The following is an 11,116-nucleotide window of genomic DNA, read 5'->3' as shown; positions in this document are numbered from 1 at the left end:
ATCTTGGCTCACTGCAACCTCCACCTCCAGGGCTCAAGAGATTCTCCTGCCTCAGCCTCACCATGGTGGAAACCTACTTGGTAACTAACATGGGCTGGGTATCTGCTTGCTGCCGGGCACTGTGCTTGGCGCGCACCCTACCGTGAATCCTGAATGTACCCTTAGGAGGTAGCAGTGGTCTTCAATCTTATTTACAGACAAGGGAACAGAGGCTGTCCGGAGAAAACTGCATTAGGTGAGGTCACCCGCAGAGAAATGGCCCCTAGCGGCCTCGAATCCAGGCCTGTCTGTACCTCCCATGAGCAGGAACCTGCTGAATTCCCCTGTTCCTCCTTGAAAATGTCTCTACTTGTCTTGCTCAACTCGAGGACCCAGGAGGGCTTCTTAGAGCCTCCATTTCCTCATCTGCGGATGGGCAGGATTTTCTCACCTCTCATGGGTTCTTTTTTAAAAAAAAATAGAGATGAGGTCAGGCATGGTGGCTCATGCCTGTAGTCCCAGCACTTTGGGAGGCCAAGGAAGTGGATCACCTGAGGTCAGGAGCTCGAGACCATCCTGGCCAACATGGTAAAACCCCATCTCTACTAAAAATATAAAAATCAGCTGGGTGTGGTGGCAGGTGCCTGTAATCCCAGCTACTCGGGAGGCTGAGGCAGGAGAATCGCTTGAACCTGGGAGGCAGAGGTTGCAGTGAGCTGAGATTGTGCCACTGCACTCCAGCTGGGTGACAGAATGAGACTCCATAAAACAAACCGACCAACCCAAGGAGATGTGCTTCCTGTCACTGCCAAGTTGAGTTGGGCATCCGGCACTGGTCTGCGTGCCTTATAAACGCCATCTCCTGTAAACCTCACAGCAGTCCCCAGAGGTAGGTGGGACCCATTCACATCCCATTTCCCAGGTAAGAAAACTGAGGCACAGAGGTGAATGAACTCCTCCAAGGTCAAAGAGCAAGTAGGAGGCAGAGCTTGGATTCGAACCCCATCATCGGGCTGGAGCTCTGTGCTGGTAACCTAGCTCCTCTGCCCTTCCCCCCAGCCTTCCCCAGGAGCCGACGACTTTGGGTCACCACAAGGCTGGTGGGGATAACAGGGGGGCAGAATGGGGCACGATGGTCCCCTGGGTCCTTCAGGAAGGGGTGGTCATTTGGACAAGAAGGGCAGGTGCCCGGATCAGGTGACCTCAGCCCGGCGCACCTGCTTGAGTGTCAGGTTGAAGAAGGTGTCGTGGAAATCCCACTGTAGGATGTCTCCGTGAGTCTGAGCCTCCAGCTCCAGCAGCCGGTTGACCTTGCGGGCCTCGTGCGGGTTGACGGCTGTGCCCACCAGGAAGAGGAGGCGCAACTGCAAACCCTGCACCTTGCGCTCGCGGCCCCACGTGCGCCGCAGCAGCTCGCGCCGCTCGTAGTTGCTGGGCGAGGACTTGATCGCCAGCAGCAGGAAGACCGGCTGCGCGCACTTAGAGGGGGGCGCGTCCTGCAGCAGCGGGAAGTCGCGGCAGTGTTTGTACAGCAGGAAGTCCTGAACCTGCCGCGGCTGCCCCGCGAAGTCCGGGTGTGCAGCCACAGAGGTGTTGGCGCGGCACGGGGCGCGGGCTGCGGGGTCGGGTGGAGTGGGCCAGGCCAGGGTCTTGGGGGTCTCTGGTGGCTGCTCCCGGACGTCGTAGGTGGGTGGTGACTCTTGCAGAGCGAAGAGGAGGAGAAGGAGGAGGGTGAAAGCACCGGTGGCCAGAATGAGGGTGCCCCTGGGCCGAAGGTGCCGGAGAAGCCTCATCCTGGCCAGCCAGGGTCTGGGGTCAGCCTGAGGAGCCCCCTGGGCAGCTCCTGCAGAAAACAAAACTCACTGAACACTCGCCGTGAGCAAAGCGCTTCCTTGTGGCCCCCAACACCTCATGGCACCTTACGGTTGCTCAGGTTGGCAAAATATTGAAATTCACCCCCCAGCTAACCCCTCTACCCCTTGCAAGCCCCACTGCAAAGCACTCCAACCCCGATTGGCTCTGACAGGTGCCTTGCTGGGGATTATTTTTATTTTCATTCTTTTTGAGACAGGGCCTCTCATTCTGTTGCCCAGGCTGGAGTGCCGTGGTGTGATTTCAGCTCACTGCAGCCTCCACCTCAGGGGTTCAAGCGATCCCCCTGACTCAGCCTCCTGAGCAGCTGGGATTACAGGTGTGACCCACCGTGCCTGGCTAATTTTTTTTGTATTTTTAGCAGAGACGGGGTTTCTCCATGTTGGTCAGGCTGGTCTTAACCTCTCAACCTCAGGTGATCTGCCTGTCTCGGCCTCCCAAAGTGCAGGAATTATAGGCACGAGCCACTGCGCCCGGCCTTTCCATGTGAAGTCTTAGTTTCCTTATTAGGACAAGGAGGTGCTGAGATTACCCCTCTCTCTCACACACACAGTGGGGCCACAGCTCCCTGTGACTGCGAGAGGGCTTGGTGCATCTTAGCTGTGTGGTGACCGTCAGTCCACCCCCTGGCTGCCTTGATTCCCCACTTACAGACAGGGACGTTAAGCTTCAGCATGGAGCAGGATCAGAACCCAGGACTTGGAAGGTGCAGTCCGTCCACCTCATACGCCCCTCAACTTGGGGTCATTGGGGGATTCCCTGTTCAGATCTCAGGGCCTCCCAGAATCTATCACAAGGGACTGCATCATGGAAGGCACCAAATATCTCTCAAAGGATAGAGAACCTGTCCAACCTCTGCCACCCGGGGCACACACAGGTGAGTATCTGTGAACATGCATGAGTCCGATCCTGTTTGGTTTTTTTTCTATTTAATATATATATTTTTTAAAGACGGGGTTTCACCATGATGGCCAGGCTGGTCTTGAACTCCTGACCTCAGGTGATCCACCCGCCTCGGCCTCCCAAAGTGCTGGGATTACAGGCGTGAGCCACCGCGCCCGGCCTGTTTTTTTTCCTTATCTTTTTTTTTTTTTTTAATGGGGCTGACCGGTGCAGGAATCGAGTCTGCGACCTTGGGCACTGAGCACCAGGCACTCACCAACTGAGCTAACCGGCTGCCCGAGTCCAATCCTGTTAACTATCACACTGACTCATCAGCCCAAGAGTGTTTACTGAGCAACTACTATATGCTAGATGCTGGGGATGCAGTCGTGACCAAGCCAGCCCTGTCCTCACTATAATAATGCAGTAGAACAGCTTGGGCAGCATGGTGAAACCGTATCTCTACAAAAAACACAAAAATTAGGCTGGGCACAGTGGCTCACACCCATAATCCCAGCACTTTAGGAGGCCAAGGCAGGTGGATCACTTGAGGTCAGGAGCCTAAGACCAGCCAGGCCATCTCTACTAAAAATACAAAAATTAGCCAGGTAGGGTGGTGGGTGCCTGTAATCCCAACTACTCAGGAGGCTGAGGCAGGAGAATTGCTTGAACCCAGGAGGCAGAGGCCACAGTGAGCTGTGATTGTGCCACTGCACTCCAGACTGGACGACAGAGTGAGACAAAACAAAAAATTAGCAGGGTGGGGTGGCATGGGCTTGTGGTCTCAGCTACTCAGGAGGCTGAGGTGGGAGGATCACCTGAGCCCAGAAGTTCGGGGCTGCTGTGAGCTATGATCACACCACTGCACTCCAGCCTGGGCCACAGAGCAAGAACTGTCTCAAAAAAAATTGCTAATGATATTAACAATTAGTGACAGCCATACTAATTGCTACTGAGGCAGGTCCATGGGTGACCTGAGCAACCTAGGAGCGGGGAGGTCCTGAAGGATGACGGGGATTCACTTGGGCAGAGGGTGGAGTACATGTAAAGGCCCTCAGGTGGACCCAGATTTAGGGTGTTGGTGGCAGAACGAGGAGGTTGATGTGGTCGGGATGGGGGCGGGAGGGGGGGGGAAGGAGGTGACGATGAAGTTATGGGACCCGACTAGGGTGCAGGAATCGAATGGGCAGGCCAGGAAGAAAGTCTTATTTTCCTGTAAGAAGCAATGGGGAGCCATGCAGGGTCTATGAGCAGGGGAGGAATCAGATTGATTTATACATTTAAGAAGTCCCCCGTGGGCCGGGTGAGGTGGCTTATGGCTATAATCTCAGCACTTTGGGAGGCCGAGGCAGGTGGATCAACAGGTCAGGAGTCTGAGACCAGCCTGGCCAAGATAGTGAAACTCCATCTCTACTAAAAATATAAAAATTAGCTGGGTGTGGTGGTAGGCGCCTGTAATCCCAGCTACTCAGGAGGCTGAGGCAGGAGAATCGCTTGAACCCGGGAGGTGGAGGGTGCAGGGAGCAGAGATCGCACCATTGCACTCCAGAGGAACAGAATATGAGGAACCTCTGGGCAGTGGGAGACTCGGTCCAGTATCCAGGTGAGAGATGTTGGCACACGATGGCCTGTAAACCAGGAAGACCCAGCAGGTACTGCTTGTGTGTGCTGCGTTTAAAGAGACAGCGTCTCACTATGTTGCCCAGGCTGGTCTTGAATTCCCTGGGCTCAAGCCATCCTCCTGCCTTCGCCTCCCAAAGTGCTGAGATTACAGACATGAGCCACCATGCCAGCTAATTTTTAAAACGTGTTTTTTTAGCGATAGGATCTCACTCGCTCTGTTGTCCAAGCTGGAGTGCAGTGGCGATCAGACCTCACTGCAGCCTCCAGCTCCTGGGCTCAAGTGATCCTCCTGCCTTAGCCTCCCGAGTTGCTGGGGCCACAGACACCAGTCACCACGCCCGACGCCAACAGGGTGATGAAGGAGAACATCGTATGTTGTCTGCACATAAGAGCACCTCCCCTGCACTCCTGCTCAGGGTGGGTAAAGAAGCGTCGCCTCAAGCCAGACATGGTGCCACCAGTGTGCAGCAGTGACGTCCAGGCTGACTCTTGGGGCCCCTCTCCTGCCCGCCCGCTGCCAGACCAGCTGGTCCTGCCTGGAGCTGTTTGCCTTTCACATGCCAGCGCGATTTTACCATCCTCCAGAACCCACTTCCTCAAATGCGCACAGAAAAGCCACTTATTTTCATCTGCCGAGACCTAGAAGCCTCCGCTTGGGGTGTGGCTGCAGGATGTGGGTCCTCTCTGCTGCCATCTTTCCCACACAATCTCTGCCCTCACTCATCTGCGCCAGTTGCACCAGATTCTTGATCAATCCTTAAACATGGCCGGGCGCGGTGCCTCACGCCTGTAATCCCAGCACTTTGGGAGGCTGAGGTGGGTGGATCTCCCGAGGTCAGGAGTTCGAGACCAGCCTGGCCAATGTGGTGAAACGCTGTCTCTGCTAAAAATGCAAAAATTAGCTGGGCATGGTGGCACGTGCCTGTAATCCAAGCTACTTAGGAGGCTGAGGCAGGAGAATCACTTGAATCCAGGAGGCGGAGGTTGCAGTGAGCCGAGATGGCGCCATTGCACTCCAGCCTGGGGGATGCAGCCAGACTCTGTCTCCAAAAGGAAAAAATATATATATATATATAAATATATATATATATATGCACATTTAAACACCCAGGCTCAGGCCGCATGCAGTGGCTCATACCTGCAATCCCCACTGTTTGGGAGGCTGAGGCAGGAAGATTGCTTGAGCCCAGGAGTTCAAGACCAGCCTGAGCAAGAAAGGGAGACCCTGTCTCTGCTAAAAATAACAGGAATGCACCACCACACCTGGCTAATTTTTGTATTTTTAGTAAAGACGGTGTTTCACCATGTTGGCCAGGCTGGTTTCGAACTCCTGATCTCAGGTGGTCCACCTGCCTCGGCCTCCCAAAGTGCCGGGATTACAGGCGTGATCTGCCATGCCAGACCCAATAGTGTCACGAGGAATATTAACAAGCCACAAATAGTCCTTCAGATACCAAATATTCATGGTCACTGAATATTCATGCTTCAATGCTTAGATGATGCTAAGTATTAATGATTCATTGAAAATCAATGGTTAATGAAAATTAGTAGCCACTAAATATGCAGAAGGGGTTGTCTGCTCAGCGGAATCAGGGGCATTGGTGGCTGCACTCTGGCCCTGTGTCCTCTGCCATCACTTCCAGGGGACAGTCAAGGTTGGACCCTTACCCCAGGCGCAAGTGGCTCCAGGCACCTCTGTCGCCCTCAGCCCTCAACCCTGGTTTTTTTATTTCCTGTTGCTCAGGCTGAAGTGCAATGTGCAATCTCAGCTCACTGCAACTTCCACCGCCTGGTTTCAAGCAATCCTCCTGCCTCAGCCTCCCAAGTAGGTAGGATTACAAGTGTGCACCACCGTGCCTGGCTAATTTTTTTTTTTTTTTTTTGAGACGGAGTCTCACTCTGTCACTCAAGCTGGAGTGCAGTGGCACCATCTCAGCTCACTGGAAACTCCGCCTCCTGGGCTCAAGCAATTCTCTGCCTCAGCCTCCTGAGTAGCTGGGATTACAGGCACCCACCACCACCCCTGGCTAATTTTTGTATTTTTAGTAGAGTCGGGGTTTCACCATCTTGGCCAGGCTGGTCTTGAACCTCTGACATCGTGATGCCCCTGCCTTGGCCTCCCAAAGTGTTGAGATTACAGGTGTGAGCCACCGCGCCTGGTCTCAACCCTGTTCTTGTCACTGTCTCTGAGAGACGTGGAGCATGTGAACGTCATCAAGGACCCTGCTGGCACCCCCTGGGGCTCGATCTGTCCCCCCCTCACTCCCAGGACTATTCAGAGACAATGGGTGAAGGGGGGTGGCACAGGGGGGAGGGGATGTCCTGCCTGACACTGACTCGGAGGTCTCCATAGCATGAAGGTAATTCCCCTTGCGAAACTCCCATTTTCCAAATGAGGAAACCGAGGCCCAGAGAGGTCCGCTTCTGAACCCCTTGTCATGGACTCGCAGGCCCGGATACCCCTAACTGGCCTGGTCACTGGCTCTGTCTCTGCCTTGCCTGTGGCTGGAAGGACTGGCTTGTGAGCTGATGTCCTCGAAGCAGCCATGGGGACTCCCGACAGCCCTTGAGGAAGGACATTCTGACCCAGCAAGTGACCATGCACGGGACCTGGGCTGAGAAGCTGGGGCCACCCAGACCTCAGTGTCCTCCTCTACAAAGCTGGGATGGAGGCAGAGCCACCGACTGCCAGCACTGTTGTGGTTGCCGCTTCTCCAGTTCTCACCAATCCTCAATTGGGATTTGGACGGAGGCGTGAAATATTCTGAGGCTTCCAAAAGGCGAGGCAAGGGGTGGAGGGTGGGGGAAGCTTCTGGAAGAATCCTGTTTGAATGCATAAGGACTTGACTCCTGGGAAAAGCTAGATGGTCAAGCGGTGGATGCACGCAGTGGACTTTTCTCCAAGTGGCACATACGGGAAGTGCCAACAATGAGATTTTTTTTCTTGAGACAAGATCTCACTCTGTTGCCCAGGCCGGAGTGATGCCGCGTGTAATCGTAGTTCACTGCAGCCTCCAATTCCAGGGCTCAAGCGATCCTCCCACCTCCACTTCCTGAGTAGCTAGGAACACAGGCATGCACCACCACGCCTGGCTAATTTCAGTTTTGTAGAGATGGGTCTCGCTTTGTTGCCTGGGTTGGTCTCTAACTACTGGGCTCAAGTGATCCTCCCACCAGAGTCTCCCAAAGTGTTGGGATTACAGGTATGAGCCACCTCGCCTAGCCACAGTGAGTGTTTGTTTTGGTTTTTTTTTTTTTTGAGACAGATCCTCGCTCTGTCGCCCAGGCTGGAGTGCAGTGGTGTAATCTTGGCTCACTGCAACCTCTGCCTCCAGGGTTCAAGCGATTCTCCTGTCTCAGCCTCCAGAGTAGCTGGGATTACAGGAGTGTGTCATCACGCCTGGCTAACTTTTATATCTTCAGTAGAGACGGGGTTTCACTATGTCTCCCAGGCTGGTCTCGAACTCCTGACTTCAGGTGATCTGCCTGCCTTGGCCTCCCAAAGTGCTGAGATTACAGGCGTGAACCACTGCGCCCGGTCACAATGAGATTTAATAGCAGATGCTGTCACCCTTATCACCTGGATACTTGCGACTGCTCCAAGCAAGTGCTGAGCACCTAGTGTATACCACATCTGGGTCTAGGTTTCAAGGACAGAGCCCAGATGATGAAGAGAAACCCTTGTGTGCCTAGGACACCGTCACACTAACAGGGGACAGAGAAGTGGAAACAGGACAATTTTCCAGAGGAGTACACCCTCCAGGGGCGAAGAAACTCCAGGTTGGAAGTTGCGGACTCTTACGGGAGGTGGTGTGAGCCCCTCGCCTGTGGAGGAACTCCAGGACTCTCATTGAGCCTTCCAGAGGGGAACCCAGGGTCCAAGTGGACGATCTGTACAGAGAGGGTCCACAACTTTCCAAGGTCACACAGCCGACTGAGGCCAGGGCAGGTGGGTGGGATTTAAATCCTGACCTGCTGGCCCCAGAGGCTGGTTCCTCCCCAGTTCTTACCAGTTTGGCCTCCCAGTAATGATGGGCTGGTCCCTTTTTACAAGGAGCAGGTGTTGCTTTTGCAAATACAGGGGGAAGAAAAGAAAAAACCCAGTAAACATAATTCTTTAGGTTTATGATGGCCGCCGGACCCTGCTTTAGCGAAACCACGTGTGTAGTGAGTTCTATGTCAACAATTACTCAATATTCACACCAGAGAGTAGCTGGGTGTGGAAAAAACAGTGGGGCGGGGCAGGGGGCTACATGCACTTTAGACCTTGGTGTGCTGGGTTTCTAGGTCCCCAGGCTTTGTGTGGATGACTCATTCATTGTATGTCACCCTGCTGCAGGAACTGCCTGAGGCACCTGCGTGAGACCGGACAGGGGCCCTCAGTAAACACCAGCCCTGGTCCAGTGGCTCCTCAAAGGACATCTAGGCTCCCTCCATAGAGGGGGAAACTGAGGCTGGGGATGGCAGGCCATGAATCGCAGTTCAACCTCAGACCCTTCCCACGATCCAGGAGTGATGGGAGCACTGAGATGTCATGGGCCCCTCCTCTAGGGACATCCTGGACCCCCACACGCTCAGGCTGGTCAGGACTCTTTCCCAAGCCCTGTACTTAGAGCCTGGAAATATTCATGATAATATTTCTGTCATGCAAAGACACATTGTTATCAACGAGAACACAATGAGGGACATAATCAGGACTACAGTCACTATGCCAGCTCCTGCGTGCAGCCTGGCCACCATCTGACCATCCAAACTCCGTACCTGTGCTGGGAAGCAGGGCTGCATTAGCCCCATTTTTATGGATAGGAAAACTGAGGCACAGAGAGGTCTAGAAATATATCTAAGAAAGGTTGGGTGGGAGCCTAGTTCCTGCCTTTAACTCCCAGCTGATGAGACTTCCTTTAGTTTGCCATGTTGGTAGTGAGTTCCCCATCATGAGGAGCAATCAAGCCCAGTCAGATTCCCATCAGAAGAGGGTCCACAATAGGCATCCTCCCTGGCTCATGGGGTTGGGAGAGTGAGCAAATCCCTGCCTTGCTCTGGGCCTCAGAGGCTGGTGGCAGGAGGAAACATCACCCAGGGAGGCCTTACTTTCTCCTCCTGGGCTGGCCCAACTTGTCTGCATTCCCCGAACTCTGGCCTGGGGCAGAGAGGCTCCAAGGTCCCCTTTGGTTCCCCCACACCCAGGGCACCTGGCAGAAACTGCTAGATGCTGAGAGTGTCCAGACTGGGCAAACACCCAGCTGCTCACCTAGGCCAGGAGGGGGCCTAACTGCTTGACTTGGGGGCCACACCTCTTCCTCCTGACTCCAAGCCCCGATACCAGCGCTGCCTGGTGTCATCTTGAGAACAGGGCAGTGAGAGGAAGTGACGGCCCCCAGGGCTGGCCCCAGACCTGGACAGCCAGGTGACTGCCCCTGGGCCCTGAGTCCCAAGTCTAGACTGCAGGAGGCCCTGGCCTGAGCTGAGGGGTCCCTCAGTTTTCCCTCAAGAAGTATCCATTTAAAAAAAATCAGGGCTGGGTGAAGCGGCTCATGCCCAAAATCCCAGCACTTTGGGAGGCCAAGGCAGGAGGATTGCTTGGATCCAGGAGTTTGAGACCAGCCTGGACAATATAGTGAGACCCAATCTCTATAAACAAAAGCTTTTTTAATTAGCTGAGTGTGGTGTGCACCAGTAATTAGCTGCTTGGGAGGCTGAAGTGGGAGGATCACTTGAACCCAGGAGGTGGAGGTTACAGTGAGCCAAGATCGTGCCACTGCACTCCAGCCTGGGTGACAGAGTCAGATTCTGTCTCAAAAAAAAAAAAAAAAAAGAAAGGGGGTGCGGAGCGTAAAAAGAAAAGGAAAAATATATATATATACGTATAATTATTATGACAATTGACTGTCCCTGGGCACCCACTGAGAGACCACAGCTCTTACCACTCAACTCATCCTCACCGAGTTCCCATGTCCCGAGACCCCCCCTTGACACATAGGGAAACTGAGGCTCGGAGACCAAACGTCACTCACCCAAGGGCCCCCAGTGGCCAGCAGCACACCCCATCACAAAAACTTCCTTTGACTGAACGCTTCGGGCATCCTCATCTCGGCTGGGTCATTGTCCCACCTCACGGAGGGGAAACTGAGGCCGGTTCAGAGGCCAAGAGCAACGTGTCCGCGCCACACAGCCGGGGGCCCTGGCATGCGGCCCAGCACCTGGCAGGGCCCGCAGCACCGGAGCCGCGGGGAGAGGCTGGGGGTCGGCTGCAGGTCCCAGACCCACAGCCGGGGACCCCAGTGCCAGCTCGCCCAGACCCTCCCAACCAAGGCGCCAACAATCCCAACAAGCAGGCAACAGTCCCAGCAACAGCCAGGCGGCCCGAGCGGCCCCCGCCCCGGGGGTCTGATCCCGCTCAACCCTGGGAGCTGCGGGGGGCCCCGGGTGGCCAGGCGTGGGGGAGGCCTCCTCCCAGACCCAGGTCCGAGCTGGCCTGGGGAACGCCGGAGACAATTAGGGCTGGGTGAGGGCAAGCAGGCTGCTGGGACTCGGGGCTCCTGAATGTCCCCACATCGGCAGGGGCTTCGCCAGAGCCCCCACTCTCCGGCCCCCAAACCCCCATCCCGGGGTCCGTCAGATCCTGCGGAGGCTGCAGACACTCACCCCCAGACCACGGTCCCGCCTCTGCCCCTGTGCCGGCTCCTCTCCGCCCAGGAACGAAGACAGTCTCCACCTGAGCCAGAGCCCCCGCCCTCTCCAGTTCTCCCCTCCCACCAGG

At 55.1% G+C, this 11,116-nt stretch overlaps 1 protein-coding gene across 2 annotated transcripts in view; it reads right to left on the bottom strand.

Annotated features, from left to right (window-relative positions):
• B3GNT3 (UDP-GlcNAc:betaGal beta-1,3-N-acetylglucosaminyltransferase 3) overlaps window positions 1–11,116 on the bottom strand; it is a 13,488-nt gene extending 2,372 nt beyond the window's left edge. Inside the window, exons 1-2 of one of the 2 annotated variants that reach the window (XM_017501266.2) lie at window positions 11,002–11,116; window positions 1,197–1,822 (exon numbers count right to left, since the gene is read on the bottom strand). In XM_017501266.2, coding sequence (XP_017356755.1) covers window positions 1,197–1,772 — 576 coding nt within the window. In that variant the 5' untranslated portion in view covers window positions 1,773–1,822; window positions 11,002–11,116. The other variant, XM_037728771.1, reaches the window with a different exon arrangement.

This window comes from Cebus imitator, unplaced genomic scaffold (assembly GCF_001604975.1).
Source record: "Cebus imitator isolate Cc_AM_T3 unplaced genomic scaffold, Cebus_imitator-1.0 Scaffold280, whole genome shotgun sequence".
Taxonomy (NCBI): Eukaryota; Metazoa; Chordata; class Mammalia; order Primates; family Cebidae; genus Cebus; species Cebus imitator.
Note: the sequence above shows the minus strand (reverse complement) of the source record. Positions and strands in the feature narration are given on the sequence as shown.